Source organism: Zootoca vivipara, chromosome 7 (genome assembly GCF_965207765.1).
Source record: "Zootoca vivipara chromosome 7, rZooViv2.hap1.1, whole genome shotgun sequence".
Classification (NCBI taxonomy): Eukaryota; Metazoa; Chordata; class Lepidosauria; order Squamata; family Lacertidae; genus Zootoca; species Zootoca vivipara.
In genome coordinates this window covers 60,429,327-60,452,814 of record NC_142590.1, presented here as the reverse complement: position 1 = coordinate 60,452,814, position 23,488 = coordinate 60,429,327, and the positions used below count along the sequence as shown (strand labels likewise).

Below are 23,488 nucleotides of genomic sequence, written 5' to 3'. Positions count from 1 at the left end.
CATGGCAAAAGAGATAAAGCTTCTGCTTCTCCCAAGCCCACATGCTTGTTCTGGAGTTTATGAAGCTGTGTAACTGGTGTAAATCAAATCAATTTGGACAACTCTTTTTGTGGGATTGGGACAAAGATATTAACATACAATAGGGCATGCTAGTCTACAACTCAAGACCGTTTGGAGAGGAAGGAAAAGATTCGTCTGCATCTTTCAAATTTATGAACTTGGGGAAATGACCAAACTGAATAAAAGAGGTTCTAGTTTGTTAATGTTCTAAAAGGAAGCGGTTGCTTCCTTTCAGAATTGTCAGGAGCTGAATTTCTAGGATATTTGTAATTATTGGAAAAGCACATCTCTGCAGATTTGAAGCTGCCTATAATCAAATTGCAATCAGAGATCGATAATTATCATCTTATGGGGCAGAAGCTTTAAGGTCAAAGCACTAAAATGGGTTAACAGAACATCCAGCACAACAGGGAAAGGAGAAGCTGGATGATAACAAGACTTTGGTCAGTTCTGAAAAGTTTTCTACATTCCAATAGAAGCATCATTAAAAAAGCAACGTATTTGTGCTTTACTAATTGAAGTGTGCTTGTTGGGAGCTTCATAAAAAGAATGTTAGCACTGCGATGCTATTTTAAACAGCTAAACTACGAGCCTGAGACTGGGAAATGTGCAAAACCATGAATGTCACAAACTGAAAGTGTCACATCAAGATGGAGAAAATCTGGTTCAACATGTAGTGTTAAACTGCTCTGTGATACCAAATGCTAAGCAAGAAGAATTTTTATCCCTTTGATCAAAGTACGAAGGTCTTGCAACCCACCTTTCTGTGCCTGCTCTCTGCAGCAGCTAGTTGGAACAACATTTTTTCTTGCATATTCTTGCAATGCTTCATCACTACCTTCAGGATGGTCAAGGGATTGGTACAAACAGGCTGCTTATCACCACGATTCTCTTCGTTCAGTGCTTCAAAATCTCTCTGAAGAGCCGTAAATGGATTACTAATGTTGTATTGTCCATAGCGCTCTTCAATGAAAGTATCTCTGCGCCGGGCCTGAAACATATGAAGAAGTTTTTAATGTTATTAGCTTAACGTTACCAGATTTTTTTTTTCAAAGAATCAGGGGACACTTTTTTTTGAAGAGAGAAAAAAGGTTATTAAAAAAGGTTATTTATCTTTAAAAAGAAGAAGCAATGTATTCTCTTTTGTGGACTCCTCTGTCATGCAGCCTTCCTCTGGGCCCCGGCCTGCTCTCTTGGAGCGCTAGCTGCTGTGGAGTAGGCTCAGGTCGGGTCTGGGCTTGGCCACATGTCCTTGCCCTCCCAGTGCTCTCCTACTTCTCCTCCTCAGTGGTGGCAGTGCAGCAAGGTCGGGGCTCCCCTCTTTTTTCTTCTTCCTTTTTCTCTCTCTCTCCCTTCTCTCCTCCTTATCCCTGCATCAGCTCCAGGGTTTTCCTGGTCCCGGAACGCCACTGGGCAGTTGGCTATGAGGCCAGGTGCTCTCGCTCCCGGCTCGCTTTGGGTTGGGGGGGGGGTCAGCAGTTCTCCCACTTGACGCACTGGGCATCCCCAGTTCCCCCTCGGCAGTGGCAGCAGCAGCGGCAGTCTCAGCAGCCCAGAGCCAGCCTGGTAGTGCAGTTGGCTCTGGCTGGCTTCAGGAGCTGCTCGCTGCCATGTTGCCTGCCTTTTTGCCTCTCCAGAAGTCCCCATATGATTCATTCCCTACTAATAAATCTACAACACGTAAAATATAATTCCGGGGACATTAAATGAAATCCGGGGACATTCCGGGGACGGATTTTGTCCGGGGACAGATTTGTAAATCCAGGGACTGTTCCCAGGAAACGGGGACATCTGGTAACCATATATTAGCTACCAGGGGGGGGGGGTAGAAATAAAATCCAAGATAAAATCCTGTCACCTCATGGAAACAGGAGTCATGAAATACTGGACAGGCAGGAGTGCAAAAACCAGCACAACTGGCTGTTTGTGAGTGGAATGAGTGACTGTGAAGGACCTGAGAGGGGGGTGGGAAGAGCATGAGAGCTACTTATTACAGCACTACCTTATTTACTGTGGTTATCACTTACAACAACAAGAGAACTTGAGAAATGGGAGGTTCCTTCCATTGGGATTGACTGGTTGGGGCTGAAGAAAGGAGGATACCAAGAGAAGGAAGTGAGGAGGCAAGAAAGCAGCCTTGAAAGAAGCAAGGGCCAAGGAAAGGCTGTAGCTCAGCGGTAGAACATCTGCTCTACACATGGAAGGTGTCTGGTTCAATCCCTGGTATCTCCAGGTAGGGGTGGGAGAAAACTTCACCTGAAATCCTGGAGATCCAACGTGCCTGATTTGGGCAGCTTCCTATGCTCTATGAAGGGCAGTGTTGTGGTAAACAAACAAAGCATGGGGGTTCTCTTCCTGAGCCACTTCAGAAGAGGAAGCGAAGAAGCTGAGATCACCACTTGCCTAAAACCAACAGCCTATCTTTATGGCAATGGTTCCATACCCATTCTCACTACCTGTTAGTGTGGTGATATCTAATGGGGTGCATGCTTCTTTATATGGAACACATTCATTTAAGATGCATGGTGATTTAATGTTGGGGGTAAATAGTGGGCAGTTTTTTTATAAAAAAAGTACTGCTTACTGAGTAATCTTTAGGGTGGCTTTGTATTTCTGACATAGACCACAATGGATAGGGATGCATGGGGGGCTGAATGCAACATGCTATGTGGCATTGGACTTAATATCTTATTACAAGATATTACAAGAGCAGAAACTGACTACTATCCTTTCCTCTCACCATGATCTCGACTGCCATTAACTACAGCCATCAATTTACATCCTCAAGTTTCCCTGCAGGAAACCATTTGCAGGAAAAGGAAGCCCAGTTTCAAAATGCAGAGGTCTGTGGTATTTTAATTGGTGCCAAAAAAAGAAATTCCCAAGATCAAGACAAAAGGAACCCTTTGAACTATAGAACCAAAGTACATGCGCAGCTCCATGCCCCCTTTGTGTTTGCTTGTGGTGGCTGATGAATACGTCAAGGTCAGGCAGTTGCTGGTTATACAGCTGCTTCCTACTCCATTGTTGCCAACACTGGCCTACAGATTACAAACACACACACATGGATCTATTACAAAAAACCAAAAAGTACAACATAGTAAAGCAGATTGGATAATTTGTCAGGATTCCAGGATTTGTTTCAGAAATGTATTACGTTTCCTTTGTGAATAGGGTTCAAACAACTTGACAAACAGGCTAGGGAGGAGGTTTCTTCTTCACTCATTACTCGCAAGACTGCCAGGGGTAGGGAGCTAAAGGGCAGAGCAGCTGGGTTTGAGCACTTTGAGCTTAGTGGAGGCATGCAAAGGGAACAAGGAGGAGAGAAGAGGAAACAGCTTTGTGCACAAGTGAGAGAACCACCATCTCACCACCACCCCACTTCTCCATGTTCCATCTAAGTCATCACCGATGTGCTACATCTAATGTGAGACACAGAACTGGTTCTGGGAAAACAACTAAGTCAGATACAGTTCAGCTATTTCTACTATAAATGTCAGCCCTGATTATGACTTTAAACATTTGGGTTAGTATTCCACCCCCCTTTTTAATGTTTTTAAACGTCATGAACTATTTGTAGATTGCATACTGTCAAATAGTAGTTAAGTATTTAGATACGTTTTGCAATTAGCATAAAATGAAGTATGGCCTTTTTGAAGACAAGTCTCTCCTAGGAACTTTCCAGACCACTTTCCAGAGGCCCTTCCTACACGTTGGAAATCCAACAAGAATTGAGGGCAGTCCTGACCTCAGGGCTCATGCAACCTGTGCTGATGAAAGGACTGTACATTGGCTTCCTCACAGCTCCTGAACCCTGGCTAAATTCAGAGATGCCTGGTCCTGCAGAATGCATATATAGTCAGTAGGAAAAGTCATGCCACAGGGGATAACTGAGAAAAAAAGAGAGCTGAAACTTTCTTGAGAGACAGCAGGGAATGACTTCTCCTATAAGACTGGCAAGGGCATATGAAACTCCACTATAGCTAGAAAGCATTGGAAGGGCTGGAAGATGTCCTCGGTGTTGGGACATTTGTTTTGCATGCAGAAAATCCCTGGTTTAATTCCCTATATCTCCAGGTAGGGCTGGGAATGTCCCCTGCCTAAAACCCTGGAGAGACACTGCCAATGAGTATAGGCAATACTTCCCTAGAGGGAACGTCCCACTCCTGCTATCTGATGACACAAACATAAAGGTAGAGTGTCACTTACACAAACACTTATTGATGTCAAGGCGTATTTGACAGGTCAACTTTTGCTCTCCCAACTCCAAATACAAGATAATCAGCGGATTGTCTTTTACTTCAGTTGCAGCTTAACTCAACAATACCATGCTGCTGGCATTGTTTCAGCTCAAGGTTGCTCCACACATTCCATTTACTGGCACACACTTGACATAGGAACACGGAACAGTTCCACTTCTAGCATTTTAGCTGTAGTAGATACACAGAGTGGGTCTATAAAGTTCCTGTCAAACAAAGTAACAGTGAAGCAGCCTTCAGTCTTGAGGCTGATGGAAATATTTTGCTTTCAGACTGTTCTGGGAAATCTATTCCCGAATCTCTTTCCTTGTTCAATACCCATAAAAGCTCTCTACACACAAAACAAGTCCCAGTTTACCAGCTGAATCACATGTTCCGAACTACAGACAACTCTGCTTTCCCACCCTGGGATGAGAACACTGATACTCATTCAGAATTACCGAGCACAGAACAACATGGCATTTCATGAATGGCTTTTGTAACCGGAGAGGAAAAATACTCCAGGAAATTCAAGAAGCAGAATGATGCTTGCCTAATCTCAGTCCACACAAATGCTAAATGAAAGAGTGGTACATTTTCAATAAATTTAATTGTTCAGTGAATTTAATACCACTCTGGAGTTTAGACTGCTGATCCATCATATATTCATCTTTAAGAGGACTGAAGTATGCAGGAACATTAATCCTACATGGAATCCCTGATTAATTTATACAAAAGCAGCCAAAAAATTAACTCATGTCACCATTTCTCTCATGAAAATCTGTTCTTATGAACAGCACAGAACCAATAGCATTTGCTTCCTCCCAATGCAGCTCACAATGTCATTTTGACCAAGCCTGGCCTGTTTTGGCTACTGTAAACCTAATGAATAGGGCAAAGCTATTTCTTCAGACAAGAGCAGTTATCCAAGCAAACTCCAGGTGAGCTCCTGGGACCTGTGAAATATCAGACTAACCTGTTCCCAAAACAGATAATTTAAATCCAAGGGTGAACAATGTTTCTGTCTGTCAAAGGGTACATAACCCTCGTGGGGAGAGCCACAGCTGATGCTAAACTCAGAGGCAAAAGTATTTTGAATTAACTAATCTGGAATAAATACTGCCTGGCTTCAATTTTTACCATGGCACCATAATCTGCAGACTGATATCATTTTATACTCCATGTTGAAATGACTGAATTCTTTCCCACATCGTTTTCTTCATGGCAAGAAGTTCTGTACTCAGCTTTCATCAAGCTAAGTATAGACATTTGCTAACTGCAGGCATGGGAGCCTCTTTCACACTCATTTTATAGCATAGGATTTTCACAGCACCCCAACACCAGTTCCTTTAACCCTCCTTTCCTGGTTCTTTTACATTGACATTTTCCTCCCATATTAGCTGTCTTCTCTTATCCTCCTTCCTTTCTATTCCCAGTTTTGATGATGATATTAAATATTAACATTGTATCTCTCATTCAAACGCTTCCTCTGGCCTTTTCCCCTCAGGGGAGGGAAGCCTTCCTTCCCTCCTCTTGGCCACCTTTACTCAGTATGCAAGGAATCTTTGGTGCAGACATTGGTCCAACCAAGAGGCCATAGTTTAGCTAGGATAGGCTGTCGCACTGAGACCAGTCTGAAAGGGCACTGGTGAGTCCCAGCTCATTATCTGAGATACACTGGCTGGAAAGGATTACTGTAAACATCCAACAGGAAACAGGAAAAAGAATAGGCAAACAACATACTGAAATATATACAGGGGATTCAGGTACACCAAGGAAACCACAGAGCCATACAGCTATATTTATTAATGGCTCAATGACGCAAAGAGGGGTTGTATTATTAACTTGCTGGTAAGAAGTTTTTCTTCTCTTCCTATTCCAGAGTGCAATGCACTTTAACAGTACAGCATAACAATTCTCAAATTTTAATATCCAGAATCCTTATCATCATGGTTTGTTAGAATGCAACGCTGTCTGTCATCCCCTCTAGGCAGGAGTTATCAAAGACATCCTGCAGAGAAAATTTTCCAACAGGTTTCTATTCTACTTTTGAAACATCAAAAATCTTGAGATGATTTTTTAAAAAACAAACAAACAGGGTACTTTGCAGAGGGACTGCAATCCCAGAAGAGGCTGCATATTCAGAAAGGTGTATTTGTTTTGCAGTCATTTTGTCATATTGGCCAGAGAATTAAATCAACAAAAAGAATGGAAGCAGGGATCATGCTTTTTTCTTCCAGCACCTTATAGTAAGAGCAACTCCTTTAAGCAAAACTGTTCCTGCTTATTGTTCACAAAACACTTTGGGATTTATAGGATGGGATGCTATGTTGTTATTGTTTTATTTAAAAAAATATAGTAGTTCTTGTGACAGAGTGATCCTGTCTCCTGCAAGACTAATACTCTAGCTGTATTAAATGATGGCTGTGCTTGCACATCTGGGGGTCTCTATGAACACAAACACATGTTGAAGCCATACCAAGCAAAGTAGCCCTTTCAGCTTCAATAAAGACTTTAATTTTAAACAGTAGCTCTATAAAGCAATAGCTCTGCTGAGTCTCTGTTCAACAACATACATACAGCAGTTAAAACTACAGGAAAAGCAAGCTATTTGTATAGAAGGCAATAATGTACCCTCTACAATCTGTAACATTTTGTTGCTGGATCTATTACACTTGTTAAAAGAGGTGGTAGCTGGGAGGTAGCACAGAATGAGCCACTATTAGTAAGGAATGATTTGAGCATGTTCCAGGATATGGTCTGAAGGCTCATGAGGTCACCACCTTCCTGAAGTGATTGCCTGAAAACCACATGCACACCACCTTGGGTTCCCTGGTAGCCTCAAAGGTGGGATATGTAATAAAATTAAAATAAATATGTAAGAAAACATTTTCACTGAGATTCTGAAGAAATGAAGAGACTCCCCAGTTTGTAGGCATTTTGGACAGGGACCAAAGAATGTATTTTTCTCAAGAAGAAAACCATAGCTATGTTTTCACAGAAGCCTTTAAAGCGACCCCAGATTAAAGCAATCTCAAAATACCAATATATAAAATAGACTTGTGAATAGCCACTCTGTATGTGTGTTCAATTTTATGTTTGTCCAGAAATGGAACAATTGTTTACTTCAAAAAACTGTTCAATTCATGGGTTGCTATGAGTTAAAAAAACTACAACCGCAAAGCAGGAAATCCTAAAAGACAGATCTTTCTCCAATATGGAGTAATTTGTCCGGGAGGACAAATCTTTAAAGCCTGATGAGATTAGGAAAACAGGAAACAGCCAGATCATGAGACATTGACTCATTTGAGAGGATTTTTTTTTAAAGAAAAAGAAAGAAAGAATGATTATGCATATTATTGGTTAATTATAGTATTTTCAATTATATTGCCGTGCAGACATCAAGATGCCCGCAAGACAACCAGTTTGTTCAGATTTGTAACATAAGGCAAGTGGCAGTTAATCTACAAAGTGAAAACTTCCCATTTCCTTGCCGCCACACTGATAGGGAAGTCCGCACTGACAAACTTGTTGAGTCTGAATGAGAGTAATGAGCCATTATTAAGTTTGCTTGCAAAAAGGAATATAGCTAAAGAGACAAAGGCAGTTGCCTTGAACACTTGCATTACTGCATTTACTCTAGAGGACATTTTCCCGAGAGAAAAGAACTGCTTAGATCCCCAGCATCAGCTCCAACACTGTTTCCCGGGTGAAGGAAAAAAGACTCAATGGAGGCATGGGCAAGTAGCAGCTGCAGTAATGAGCAGGGCAAAGAGCAAAGCACAGATATGGAAAGATGCCACTGAGTACAGGGCACTTGCTAGTACAGTGGTACCTTGAGTTACAAACACTTCAGGTTACAAACTCCACTAACCTGGAAGAGTTACCTCGAGTTGAGAACTTTGCCCCAGGATGAGAATGGAAATTGTGTGCCAGCAGCACAGCGGCAGCAAGAGGCCCCATTACCGAAAGTGTGCCTCTAGTTAAGAACAGGAACAAATTAAGTTCGTAACTAGAGGTACCACTGTATTGAATTAAGAGTTGTTCACTGCATGAAACAAGCTACACTTTGAAAGTAAGACACTTTCATTATTATTTCCATACTGCCTTTGGAGAATACTTCCCACTGGTTTTTTTCCCCTCCTTACCCACAACACATCCTCTAGATCTGTTCAAAAATGTTTGGTTGCTATCAGTATTTCTGAAGCAAAGAAACAGAGTTATACCAACCATTGTGTTTCTTGTCCCTTTATAACATCATACATGTAAGCTGCTTAAACACCTGGCTTCACTGTGCTATAAAGCAGTGCTTTTTTCCCTTAAAAAATGTTTAGGGGTACTCTCATAGTGTGGGGTGCGGGTGGCACTGTGGGTTAAACCACAGAGCCTAGGGCTTGCTGATCAGAAGGTCGGCGGTTTGAATCCCCACGACGGGGTGAGCTCCTGTTGCTCGGTCCCAGCTCCTGCCAACTTAGCAGTTCGAAAGCATGTCAAAGTGCAAGTAGATAAATAGGTACTGCTACAGCAGGAAGGTAAAGAGCATTTCGGTGCACTGCTCTGGTTTGCCAGAAGCAGCTTAGTCATGTTGGCCACATGACCTGGAAGCTGTATGCCTGCTCCCTTGGCCAATAACGCGAGATGAGCGCCACAACCCCAGAGTCGGTCATGACTGGACCTAATGGTCAGGGGTCCCTTTACCTTTACTCTCATAGTGACTCAATAAAATCATTTAATAGTTCGAATTGGGAGAAATAAATACTGTAAATGGACAAAAGTATTAAGATTCTCAAAATGTTTAGGGCTATGTGTACCTCTGTGTACCCCCAGAAAAAATCACTGGCTATAAGATCCTGCATTTGTCAAGCTGCTTTCACCATCATCATTACTACTACAGTACTTATTACTACTATTGAATTTCTTTAACACCCTTCATCCAGGGATCACAGGGTGGTTTACAATTCAGTGCCTCTTCTAGATCACAGAAAATGCATCTTCTTTAAATAGCATACCATGCAATCTTGAACTTCCTTATTGCTAGTTTTCCCCCCTCCTAGAGACAGACGTTTGAAAATAAACACAGAGTGAGATCATAACATAGGGGTAGAGAGAGAATGAGACTAGATTAATGCAAGTAATCTGTCATCCAGAAACTTGATAAAAGACTGAAACCTCTTATCTCTAGTCTGCAGAAGCTCCAAATCAGAATGATGTTCTGTACAATAATGGCTAAAAGCTGCCAGTGTATGAAAAGAAAACACAGAAACACAAAGCTCATTTGGCTAATCATGCCACTTTCTCAATCAAGTGATCAATCTGCTTTATATACAAGAATAAGGTGTGGCACTTTGTCTACACTTTACCACCTCTGCAGAGTGAAATTTGCACCCAATGACTTTAGATTACCATGAACCTACTACCCAGGTAAATGGAGCCTTTAATAGCAAAAAATAGGTTTACATTTTACGGGGAAGATTTCTAAATTGTATTGCTTACCACAGATCTCCTCTGAAGGTTTCTGGCTCCCATAACAAATTCTGAGCTGCTGCCATTAATTCTCTCCCCTTCTCAAGTTCTATATTAGTAGTGTCATAGATCTAGGGTACCAGGGCCTGTTCCTGGATGGTATAAATTAATAAACAGTATTTGCGATACAGGGGCAGGGGCATCTTAACCATAGAGGCTAGTGGCACGGGGCGCCAAGTTCTCGAGGGCGCCAGGGAAGAGGCGGAGGCTGGATGTGGCACCTCCTGGAATCAGCTCGCCGCCCTCGCCCGCCTCCACCATGCCATGCTGAAGCAACGCCATGCCCAGAGCCTCCATCTGCTGTGACCACCGTGGCACGAACCGGCCAGCTGAGCCGGGAGGTGTCGGGTCCAGCCTCCACCAGGCAGATAATCTTGTTACACAATTAAGACTGTTCCTCAAGGCTGAAAGGCTAATGTTACTCTCACCAATTTTCCTCTTTCCTATACCATCCGTTAAAAGTTCAGCTATCCCACTGTGTACTATTTCAATTATTTTTGTCCATTTCCTTGGAACGTACATCTTTCAAACACTATATAGCTTGAAATAGTTCTCTTTCTCTCTCTTTGTGTAAATTCTTCATCTTAGACAAACAGTAATTAAATTCATGTGCAAAATTTTTTGCAATGATGCAGGAATTAAATCACAAAGGTGAAGTAAAACAAGATAGGTTTCTCCCAAATGAGCTTCAATTTAAATGAGCAATTTTCATTATCTTGCAGTATTTGTATAGTTTGCTACTTGAGAAAGCATAATGCTCAGCTTATTCTTCAAGTTAGTGCAGGTGGCAGGGATGGGTGAATCTGTCAGTTCTGGTTTCTCTCATGTTTTCAACCACAAGTTCAGTTCTTCACATATCCATGTCAGGTTTTGTTTTTGTTTTAATTTAAAAAGTTGTTGAAAATTCGTCACTGAATTTCTACTAATATTCACTTATTTGTATGTAATTTTACTTAAACACATTTTTGCAAAGCGGTTTTCCGAAATGTAATTCATTTTAATGTTGTTTTCCCTAATTTATGCATTTTTGCACACAGTTCTACTGGGTAGGAGAACAGCATTGCAAAATTCAGAGAAGTGCAAATTTCAAAGGATGTCTGTTTTAATTTGCATCTTGATAAGAAAAGTGTCCTAGGTAAGTTTCACCTTTAAATGCAAACTGAATTTCTCATACACGCGTAGCAGGTGAACAACTCCTTTTGTTCTTAGCTAGCATTGATGAATAACCATATACATAAGTCGGTACGAAATGCCAAATCTTATCCTAAAGTGTTAGAATGGGAGTTCTTATTTAGTCTGTAAAGATGGATCAGCAATTCACCTAAAAGAACAACACCCTCAGGAGACACTTATCAGGGGATTCTGAGGGCTGCAGCAATGGGGGCAGGAAATTCCCCTTCCTCAGAAGTCATTTCACAGGCTTCTGTTGGATAAAAGCCAGTGTCATTTGCGATTAGAAGTAGTATCTTCGCACAGATTTTGAAAACGATGAGCACATGGACTTCCCCATAGTTGGCTGCAGAAAGAGGCCCATTTCCTTCCTTTCCCAAAATTACCAAATGGGAAGACACATTGGTTTTGCTTGCATATACTAGATAAAGCTTTAATAAAGTCACTAAAATACTGGATTCATTCCTCAGAATCAGTAGTAAGAAAGTGGTAAATAAAAAGCATGAGGAAACAAAATAATAATAATAATAATAATAATAATAATAATAATAATAATAGGGTTTCCCTAGCCACTCTGGGTGGCTTCTAACAAAGATTAAATATACATTAAAATGTCACACATTAAAAACTTCCCTAAACAGGGCTGCCTTCAGATGTTTTCTAAATTAATAATAAAGAGGAAGAATAAAAAAGAGGAAGAAGCCAAGTGAAAGAAGGATAAAGGGTCCTTTTTTATTTTAAAGACAGCCAGCTCAGACAGAACCAGAAATCATTGTCTGCTGAGGAAGTATTGCACATATTTTGCAGAAATGAAATCAGTTTATACTACATGAAAAACCTGGAACTGGAATTCATATCTGAATCTCCCCCAAGAGAAAAGAGAGAAGACAGCTTTATTAAATGGTTTTATTCAAACAGGTTTGCTTTAAAAATAAAATGTTTGTGCATACATTCAGCTTTTATCCCTCAGTATCCAGAGCAGGATAAGCAGGAAGCACCTGATTTTCCTCTTCCTAATATGTGGAACAGGAAAGGAGAATTACTTATCTCCCTTCCTTGTTCTGTTTGGAACAAGATGCAGAGTCAACTCAGGTGCAACTCAGACAGCCAAGTATGTAGTCTATAGACTACAGTTGCCATATGTGCATCAATTACCTATGTTAAAAAATGGAAAGGCAGAAAGGGAGCTCAAAGAGAAGATGCACCTGAAGGAGCGTTTCCATCCGCATCATTTAGCCCTGACACTGAGGTCCGGCTCCGAGGGCCTTAGAGCTGTTCCCTCACTGGAAGAAGTGAGATTACAGGGAAACAAGCAGAGGGCCTTCTCGGTAGTGGCACCCACCCTGTGGAATGACCTCCCATCAGATGTCAAAGGAAATAAACAACTATCTGACTTTTAGAAGAAATCTGAATGCAGCCCTGTTTAGGGAAGTTTTTAATGTTTGACGTTTTATTATGTTTTTAATATTCCTTTGGAAGCCGCTCAGAGTGGCTGGGGAAACCCAGGCAGATGGGCAGGGTATAAATATATTATTATTATTATTATTATTATTATTATTATTATTATTATTATTATTATATATTATTATTATTATTATTAACCAGAGCATCCCCTCTTCCTTCTGCATTGGCATTGCCTCCATATGTCTTTACATCCCTTCCCACCAAAAGCATGAATCCCCTTCTTTTTCTAGGCGTTATAGGCTGAGAGTTTAAACTGCCAAGTACTTCCAATATTTATGCTAATTCTATGACATTCCTGTACCTCTGGCAGTGACAGCAGTGGGTCGGTGTGCAGTGGGGGTACAGGGTGGGTTAAGAGAAGCCAGAGCACTTACAGGTTTCAAAGCGACTAGGCAGGTTTTCAACAATGGCATCTTGTTTTCTTTCTTTCCACATTTGTGGGACTTTTGAGCAAAACTGATATTTGTTTTGCTGATCTGTGTTTTGATTTGATCCATCATGCTACTTGCTGTGGCAACAGCAAGTGCCCAGACTACTCATTCAAATGCCTTCTAATTAATTTTGATACAGACATGTGGGGACCTGCAACAATTCACAGCAGGTGGAGACGTAAAGGCAGTGGAAGGGAGATTATTTTTGCTCAACAACTTGATTCCCCGAGTGGGTTTGTTTGCTTACAGATTCCATGAGGCTGGCAGGCAGAAAGTTCCAGCTGCTAAGCCCCAGAAGAACCCAGGATCTAACAGCATAGCAGCAGCGGATGCTGCAACAAATGTTCCTGCAAACTCGATCCCTGAAAAAGCACAGTTGGTTGCTTTTATTGGGTGTTAATTAACACCCAATAAAATTTGGGTCTTTAAATTCCTTTAAACAATCACATGTTTTTACCCCCTGCCCTAGAAGATATTGAGGTGGAACAGTCTTACAGCAGTAGCAGTAGCTCTCTTTTAGCTTTCAGGCAGCACTAAAACATTCATTACAGATTTTGCCCTTGCCTGGGTGACTCCATCTGGCACACAGCTCAATTCATACAGCCTAATGTGCAAGATACAGTGGTACCTCGGTTTACGAACACCTCAGGTTATGAACTTTCGGTAACTACTGAGAAGGCCATCTGCCTGGTTCTCTGTAACTTCGCTTCTCTCAGTGAGGGAACCACCAGAAGGCCCTCAACGCTGGACTTCAGTGTCAGGCTGAACAATGGAGGTGGAGACACTCCTTCAGGTATACTGGACCGAGGCCGTTTAGGGCTTTAAAGGTCAGCACCAACACTTTGAATTGTGCTTTGTTATTTACCCTTGCAGAAAACACCAATGGAAATTGTGATGGTTCATTCTTCTTGTTTATTCTTTAAGTAGTTAAGCAAATACATACATTTACCAAGCAAGCCTTGTTTTCATCGCTGCCAACCAAAAATGCAAAAAAGGGGTAAGCATAAATTAAACACAATGAAAACACTTTAAAATACTAGGCGGATAAGGTCTATTGAGAACCAAATCATGCCAATATGTCTCCTAGCAACAGACTTTAACCCTGTACAAGTATTGTACTGCAGAGGAGGCCTCAGAAGAGGACTGATAGAAACCAACAGGGATAGTTAGGTATTCAGAGGAAATATCTGTATTGCTGCTCCTGCCTGTTGAGACTCCTACAACTGCTGTTCACCAGGCCATTTCTTTAGAAGAACATGCTGAAACATGACAGTTAGAACAAGATCTTCAAGTTGCACTATACTTCTGTGATGAAATCAGAACAATTCTGATTTTGAAATGATGTGTTTGAATTTGTAGTAATCAAGGTGTTTAACCATGGCACTTTCTGTACCTTTCATCAATTTGGACATGAAATGCCAATGTATACGCGGCTACGTAGCACTTGAGGTCCAAGGCTGCTAATAAAGCCTGAACTGTTGAACAGTATATAAACCATTGCTAGCAAACAATTTATCTATGGGTGGAAAATGAGGACAGCACCTGCAGCAGCACTCTTGCATAGCAGCTCTTCCAGTAATTTATAGCTTACCTTCAAGGCTTCTATGACAACATCTTGGGCTTCTAGTTCCCCTTCAAGAATGCTAAATAGTGTCAATAGTTCAGGTTTGCTGAGTTTGTCCAGATTCATCTTGAACACCTGGAGAGAGAGAGAGAGAGCATAAAGCTAGATGCTGTTTTTGAACAACCAGCAAGCATACTTTTATAATGCCATAAAGAACTTATGACATGCAAGTTTGAAGTTTCCAAGGTTTCAGTCTGGAAGCTCCTTTACCAAACACACCCACCCAACACTTCTCCTTTTTTACGGCCAGCAAAATTACTTTGCAAATCAGCAATCCTTCACTGTTTCCCCTGGGCTCACAAGCATATGCACACCCAGATGGCCTGGGAACAACACAACTTTTAATACAGCAGCACTAGCAACCAAGTAACAACCCATTTAACTAGGATAATGAGAGGGCTCATTAACCATACTCGGCATTTAGACTATATAGCTAAATATCCCATTGAGAATCATTCTAAAGCCCTACAATTTTAGACTTAAAAATTAATGTTTGAAATACTACATAGAGTGTGGCAAAACCACATCTTACCTACTTTATACAGACATTCTCTGACAAAGTTTCAAGGTGTTCACTCATGCTGGAATCACTAGGAGTCATCCTACCTAATAAATTTGAAGCCCCATCTATTAGAAGTCACTACGATACCAATCCCATGGAGTTTTCTTGGCAGGCATGCTGGCATAGCCTGGTGTGCTCTGGTCCATGGGGTCACGAAGAGTCAGACACGACTAAACAACAACAACAACAACAACGATGGCAATCACTTGAAAGCATATTACCCAAAGTCAGTTTCCTTACACATTTTGAGTCCAACTACTCACTTTATTCCATCAAATAGTCAAAAAAATAAATTACAGCAAGCTAGCATCTTGAAATTATGATACAGCTATCTCAAAGTTTCTGTATGCTTAAGAGACTATTGGATGCAAAATGTTCTACATCCATTACCACTTTGCAAGTGATTTGTATTATAATATGTTGATCTAAACAAAGACACATTTAGATTTGTTTAAGGCATAGTAGTGATCCAGCTGCTCAGAGATGTATGAATGTACTGAATATGTCGCAAGAAACCAGGCCATCTGCTGAATTCTCACTGCATTCATTGGACCAGTCCCATACTGGAGCTCAAGATGAAATACCGTTTTAGGTTCTTCAGCAGAACACTAAAGATGTCAAAGGCAGGGCAGGGAGAGAAAAGACACTGCTGATCTCATTAGAGATTCTTCTCCAAATGAAAGCACAACTGTGGCTCTTTGTGGTATTGTGGCTGTTTGATCCCAGCATAAATGCTCATTACAACAGTCATCATACCATGTACATTCAGTATTGCAGATAAACAAGTTGACTGTCTAGGGGAAGTTTAAACACTTTGGAAAACTCACAAACGCCTGCTTTCATAATTTCCAACAAGACCAGACAGACCTAAATTGGTACCGACACAACAGAGAAGGTGATATGTTGTTCTTGAAGTTAACAGCCACATTTCCATCACTTTGTGAAATCCTTCCCTCAGGCACACATTTGCCCTGTTGCTATAACTTCCTGGCAACTCCAACAGGCCCTTCAGGAAGGCACTGCTACATAAAGCAAAATACGATGGACCACAATTTACCATACTTAAAAATAAACCATTCCAAACAGTAGTACACCTTTGTCTTGGGTTTTTACATCTAGAGTTTGATGAGTTGCATAAAGTTTTCAGAACCTTGACAGGAAATAGCACTTCTCTACAGAAAAGCTGTGAGATAGAAGTAGCAGCAAATGGTTGGTAACTGACGTTCAGAAATGTTTTACTTAACAGCAGTAAACAGATGACCATATATTCCACTGATTGTAATATAAAAAAACCAAAATCTGACAGATATTTTCATGTTGGGAAGGACTGACATCAACTGAAGCTGCTTCTTGAACTCATGAGTTTTTCTACATCACACTATAATCTATACACTATCCGTTGCAGAAACATAGACCACATAATTTTTGTAGTATACTTTCTTCTTCCACCCTGCTGCTAGTAAGTTCTGTGCTACCCTCGAATTTTTAAAATGTCACCACGAAATGCACACGTTCTAGCCAGAGTGAAGCAGCACACAATTATTTTGTGAATACACCAATCAGAATAAACACTGATTGCAGCGTTTCTGAAAGGCCAGCTCAATACAGCAGTATGTATCAGCAGTTTTTCTTTTTTAAAGATCTGTGTTTGAAGGTTTTGCCTCAGATGCCTGGTGCTATTTCCTTGGCATAAACCACAATAAACAGAGGCCAGCATTTCCCTGCAATTATTGAAGATATTTCCTGTCCTTCTTAAACTCTTTGACAGCGCATACCTGTTACTGAAACAAGGCTCCTCTGTGCACGAACCTCATTTAAATTCATTGTATCCAAGTAACCCTGGAATTTTAAGCACTTCAAAAACTCCCCAAGGTGCTAGCTGAGAATATGCTGTCATTTTCACGTAACGTGGAATGTATTACTGTACTTCCTTGTGGTATATATGCAAGAACAGCAACCTCTACAGAAGTTTACATGTGTAGCGCTAATTCAGTTTATCTATATACTTTTGAGATTAAAAAGTTATTCCTTTTTCCTATTGCTAAAAAGTATCCACAACCCACTTACTCTAGGGCAGTTGCAGTTGCAGCATCCTTAAGCTGAGTAAGTTTTAAGTAGACTGTGAATGCAGCCTAAAAACCACAACTCGGATTGTGTTTACCCAGATGTCAGTAGCCTCAAAAGAAAATTCAATTGATGTTAATAAATAAATATATAGGGCAGCAGCTTAAAAGCACAGTTCAATGCATGTCTAGTAATAAGGAAAAAAAATCAGTAAAGCCTTGTGGCACATCAAAGGCTTTATGGCACAAAGTATTTACACTCTACATGGTATAGAATGCCAAGTATACAATGGGACTCCAAAAATGTTATTTAGGCAGCAATCCTATGCCCACTTACCTAGAAGTAACACTCAATGACATCATGTACTGTCCATCTCAAGTCACACTTCAGCTGGGTCCAATTGCTTACTATAAAGTTTCACAACTCAGAACTTTGCATGTAAAATCTTAGAGATCCAATTTTCTTCATTTGAGGGGGAAAACCATCACTTTCCCACAATCACTAGCCCCTTATCTCTGTCTCGTACTAAAGATATGAAGAAAAATGAACCTGGAAAACTCTAATAGCCAAGTATGTATCCTTGTGCCAAACAAAAATAATAATTATTTTTCTATGCTGACTGATAGCTACTTAAAATAAAGGTCTCCCTTTTTAAAAAGAAGAAGAGGGATTCATTCAGCAACAGCCAAATAAATATCTGTTTGTGCAAATCTGATATTTTTTGCTTCATCCTGCAGGTATACAAGAAATCCAATTAAATAACTTCTCAGTGATTGCAAAGGCATTCAGTACTTTCTAAGTACTAATATGGTAAAATCACAGGTTCCTCTACATTTATAGGATGTCTGTGAGGATGCAGTTTTTTGTATTTCTAATTTTTTTCTACAGAACTCTGGATAGTGCCGCTACTGCTTTGCTTAGGTTTAAAATGGAACAATAATCTCCACTGTCTTTTGAGAGGCATTTTCAGAACTTTTATTGAGAAGCGGAACTCCAACGCTACGAAAGGTACTTGATACACATTCTTTCCATCATCAGAAATATATGCCTGTTCTTTTATTTATTCTGTCCCCAGTTCTCTTGCACTTCCCTCTTTGCTGTACTGTGAATTTCCAGCACTGTTCTGAGAATCAGCTAGCAATGATGCCAAGTGATAGATCTAAGCCAGCACTTTGTCCATTAAAGGCAGAGGTTGCAACAGTCACATCTATGGGGCCTGTGAATTGGAGGCTGTTCTCAAAGAAATGCTGTTCATGAATATCACTCACACAGGCCAGGCTGTGTGACTTGGAAGCACCTAAAAAGAGAGCAGAAATAGCTAACTGGTGCTGTAAAGAATGATTGCTTGGATTTGTCAAGCCAAATCTGGTTCACAGCATCAGCTGGCATGTAGCTGTTCACATTCAGCAATGGAAGCAGAACAGATATGATCAGAACTACCCTGTGAATGTTTGGGGTTTTTTTTACTTATAGAAGAGGGGTAGCCAACATGGTGCCCTTCAAAAGTTTTGGGAAAACTCCCATCAGCTCTAAACAGTTTGGCCCATGGGCAGCAATGATAGGAATAATAGTTAATAACACCTTAAATTGATTAAAGTTACTCCTTGCCACCAATGAACATGCTATGAATGAGGTCTTTCAACGGGAGGGCAACCCATCTAAAACTGGTTGAAAACCTCTATCAAAATCAGCTTGCTCCCTAAACCATAGCTCCTTCAGCCATGGTAATACATTCACCCAAACATAAGAATGAAACAAGACCAACATCTTTGGGTGTGGGGGCTCCTCTGCAGACATTTGTGCATTTAGTGCAAACATACTAAGAGGATTTCTAAGTGCATTCAGCTGAACAAGTTTAGAAAACTCCCTGTGACTGGAAGACCTGTTAAATCAGAAATGAAATGCTTGGACAGCTCAGTTGGCTAGATAGATAGAGCATGGTGCTGATTGCAGGTTCGATCCCCGTATGAGAAAACTGCCTATTCCTGCATTGCATGGGGGTGGACTAGATGATCCTCAGGGTCCCTTCCAACTCTACAATTCTATGATTCTACAAAGAGAAGCCCATTTGGTTGGGTCAGAGCTCCAACGCACCTTCCAGATAAAATGTTTGAGTACAGCTTATGTCTTACTGGAAGAGGTTTCAACTTGTTTGCCTTCATCCAGCATGAAGTGATGGGCAGAAGCAAGGATTTAAAAGTTTTTTGCCATCTTGAAATTATCAGAGGCACAAACCCTGAGTAAAGTACAGTGGTACCTCAGGTTACAGACACTTTAGGTTACAGACTCCACTAACCCAGAAATAGTACCTCGGGTTAATAACTTTGCTTCAGGTTGAGAACAGAAATCACATGACAGCAAAGCAGCGGGAGCAGGACCATCTTAAGCATATCTGGTGCCCTGGCGCCATGGTGCGAAGATCCCTCCGGCGCCCCCCCCCCGCCCCATTTCCCAGCGCGGCTGTCTGGCGGGCACAGCCCGGCGCCCCCCTGGCAGCCCGGCGCCCAGCACCCCCCAGCCTTGCCGTAGGGCTGGCCCTGAGCGGGAGGCCCCATTAGCTAAAGTGGTACCTCAGGTTAAGAACAGTTTCAGGTTAAAAACGGACCTCCAGAATGAATACAGTTCTTAACCCGAGGTACTACTTTATAGATAAATGGCAGCACCCTCGTTTCATAGACCATATAGTGAGATAGCCATTTTTATAGAAAGCTGCACAAAACCTACAGTAGCATACAAAGTCACTGCTGGTTTACCTTCTTCAGTTCTCCAAATTGAAGACAGTAGCTTCAATTCATTTCTCACAATCATCCTCCTAATAAAGAGCTTTTTTTCCAGTTCACGTCATATCATATTCTGGTGATTCTAACTGGATATCATTCTGGCCAATCCAGGAACTGCCAAACATTTACTCTGAGATACAAGCTAGCCTTTCAAGGGCTTTCCGCATTCATCCTTGTACATACTCTTAGTAGTAGCAAATGAGTGAAATGCAACTTTTGCAAATGAGTCAAATAGAGCTTTTACCAGGAGTGGGAAACGGACTGCTCAGTGTTCCCCAACCATTCTATATCTATAATAAAATAATACAAAAGGGGACCTTTTACGTGACATGGCATGAAACCCAGAACTGAATCAAGGGCAGACCACTTGGACTTCATGAGCAGGAAGACATACACCATCCTTCAGGGGGCAGCCATGCACTCTGATTAATTGTGCAAAGTTACCTCCCAAGCACATGAACAATTGTTTCATTCTCACTTTCCTCCACACCTCCCTCCACCCTTACTTTACATCTTGGATTTCTCAGTCAGAAGGACTGTAACAAAAAAAAAATCAGTCTGACACAACATGTTTCCAAAAGAGGCAGACGGTGTTCAGTGTGGAAATCCCCATTTTAGTCTGCCTGAGGTAAGCCAGCTGGAGACAGCAGCAACAATGAAAGCTGAAAAAGGCATGGGGAAGTGAAAAACACACAAGATTATCTAGTGGTGTCCTAAGATAACATTAAAGCCATTAAAGCTATGTCACTAGTGGGTCCTGGAATAGTCTGATGCATTATGGGATCTTGAGAATTATAATTCTGAGTATAATCCAGATCACTGTTTGTTGCCTGAAATGTGTAGAATGGCCATACGGACATCCATTTCCTCCACACTGGCATGTGTGTAGTGTTGCACGTGAACAAACTATAGTTGCTGCAACATTTCTGCTTAATATTAGAGGCACAATAGCCAAAGCGGTGAGGATAACAAATTATCAAATTTACAAAATGCATGATAGCAATAGTTTTGGGTGGTGGCAGTTAAAGAGATCTGCAGGAGCATATTTGTATTATTATAGTCAAAAGGAAATACATACAAATCTGTTCATGAGCCTAGGAATTAAAAGTCTTAAAATCATATTATTCAAGATATCCAAATCAGAACCTCAGTCCTTGTTTCCTGCCAATCCAAATTAATTTACTGCTAGTAATTGTTAGAAATATAACATCTTCATTTTTAGAAAAAACTAGAACATACAACTAATTTCCTATACAACAGTGTGTTTGCTTTTAGAACTCCTGCTAACTTATGCTGTCAGTGCCGTTATGGCCACTAAGCACACCTTCAACAAACACAGGTTCAGTATAGCAGTGGCATGCAAAAGCAATAACTTTAAAAGAAGCAGAGATATTGGAGGTAGTGGCTAGAGTAAGCTACAGTGATGGCAAACCTCGAGGAACCTTATCCTACATTAATACTGATTTTTGAAAATACTAATAAGACAGATTTTAATTACTAAATTAGGAATCTCATTACTTTGAAAGGTTTTCTAAATAAAAAAAATCATTCTAGGAAGAAACGCTTTACAATATTCTCTAATGTCATACAAAACTACATACCACTGCAGGTGACATGTAAGATCACTATAATATTAATTGAGAGGGCATCAAAACATAAAGTGATTGCCAGAATCCTTCACCAAGTCATGAATAAAGTTTGACATATAGTAAACAAATTGTCATGCACTGCAAATGTTTCAGTAGTCCAAAGCAGCCCTTTATTTAAGCAGTCAATGTAAATACTTTCTATTTTTGTTTCAGCCATTTGATTTTCCTAGTCTCAACCTGTTTCCAGAAAGAAGTCCTATTGAACACTATCCTGGCACCCATTAAAAATAAATAAAAACCCTCAATTCTTTTTTAATACTTACCAAATCGTTTTCAAGCAGATCTAAAACAATCCAAAACCAAACAGTTCAAACAGCAATCCTCTAAAAAGTCTGTGACCACAAGGTTTATCTGACCTGCTCCTGCCCAAAACATACCTTTGTGGTCACAGTACCCCACAGTCACCAGAAATTTTCATTTCCCCCTCTTCGTTGCTATCATACAAAGACTCATTTTATCACTTAGAACAAATAAATACACTTTCTTCCATTCCAAACATGCTTTTAAAAACTTGCTCAGCTTCTGCATGTGCAAAGTGCTTCATGCTGTATCACCAAGTTACCACGACCATCCTTACACTCCTGAGATTGTGAGGATTCTCAGTAAAATCTTGCTCAGCAGCGCCTCTCATTTAGGAAATTAAATATGGATTACAAGGCAACCAAACCTTAGAATATCTCTCTCTCACACACACAGCTCCCAAGTCCCAGACATGCAGGGTCATTCCACACAATATATAGTGGTAATTGTGCTTTCCCATGATAGTATCTGTTACAACTGTGCAAGCAAACACTTATTTTTGCCAAATGTACAAGTTATTTTTTGCAATAACTTTTATTGATCATGAGTTGCATTTGAAGGTGCAGACTGATCTGTGAAGTTCCCGCTTTTCCTTTTGGGACTTGCTCAATGCACCCCCCCCTCCCCAGTACCCGATGTTCTAAAACAAGGGCAGGGTAACCTTTTCTGCCAGAGCACCAGATTATTACCATCGCTCGGAGGGCCAAGTGGACGAGGCCAAAAGTTAAGGGGGAGCTAAAGTTGAACGAAAAACAGAGCCATAAATAAATAAATAAATAATAGATAAACGAGCATCTCCAAACGTAAATGCAAAAAACACACAGAGAGAACATTTTTTTAAAAATAAATAGGCAGCTGTAGTCTTAAAAGAAAGCAAAAAATAAGCTGTGTGTGGGCTCTAACCAAACAAACAGAGAGAGCATTCCAAACCTGCTGCTCCAAACTTAAACGCAAAGGAAGCTTTTCTAAGCCAGCAGCTCTAAACTTACATGCAAGGCAACGCACAGAAGGCAGACAACGCTGAAGTAGCCAAGCTCCCGGTGGAAGACTTTATCAGTGGCCGAGTGAAACAAAGCAAACACCCTTTTCACCGGGTGGAGGAGGGAAAAACACACAGAGAGAAACAAGCAGCCTTCTCTGGGTGGGAAACAGAGAGCTCCCCTTCCTTATGCAAAAAGGCTCAGCGAGGGGAGGACCCGGAGAAAGCAGCCCTTACCAGAGCGATTCGCAAGGAGTGCCTTCTTCAGCCTGGCCTGAATGCAGGAAGGAAGGAGGAAGTAGCGACGTCTTTCTGAGAACCCAAGGCGTCCTTAGCAACCACCTTAGCGACGGACCCTCTGGCGCCAAATTCAAAAATGCTTCCAGGTAAAACTTCAGTCGCCGAGTGCGGCAGAAATGTACCAGTGGAAGCTTTTCTGTCCCAACGCTTCAGCAAGCGAAAGAGTCTGTGGCATACAGCCGTGGGGGGTGGGGTTGCAGCAGGACTGGGCATAGAATCCAAGTCCTAGGGGCCAAGGTCCATTTGGCCCCCTCGCCCAGAATAAAATATTTGAGCCTCACCCCCGTTAATGGGCATTCCCATTCAAATGGTGTGCGTGTGCTGCGTCAATGTGATCGATTATG

General features: G+C 41.1%; 1 protein-coding gene across 6 annotated transcripts in view; it reads right to left on the bottom strand.

The window, feature by feature from the left end:
* CTTNBP2NL (CTTNBP2 N-terminal like) overlaps nucleotides 1-23,175 on the bottom strand; it is a 28,316-nt gene extending 5,141 nt beyond the window's left edge. Inside the window, exons 1-3 of one of the 6 annotated variants that reach the window (XM_035123020.3) lie at nucleotides 23,082-23,175; nucleotides 14,478-14,585; nucleotides 821-1,051 (exon numbers count right to left, since the gene is read on the bottom strand). In XM_035123020.3, coding sequence (XP_034978911.2) covers nucleotides 821-1,051; nucleotides 14,478-14,576 — 330 coding nt within the window. In that variant the 5' untranslated portion in view covers nucleotides 14,577-14,585; nucleotides 23,082-23,175. Of the gene's footprint in view, nucleotides 1-820; nucleotides 1,052-14,477; nucleotides 14,586-15,116; nucleotides 15,239-17,472; nucleotides 17,587-19,889; nucleotides 19,938-21,828; nucleotides 22,167-22,854 lie in introns of those variants that run through there. The other 5 variants (XM_035123019.3, XM_035123022.3, XM_060277150.2 and 2 more) reach the window with 5 other exon arrangements.
* Nucleotides 23,176-23,488: the final 313 nt, after the last annotated feature.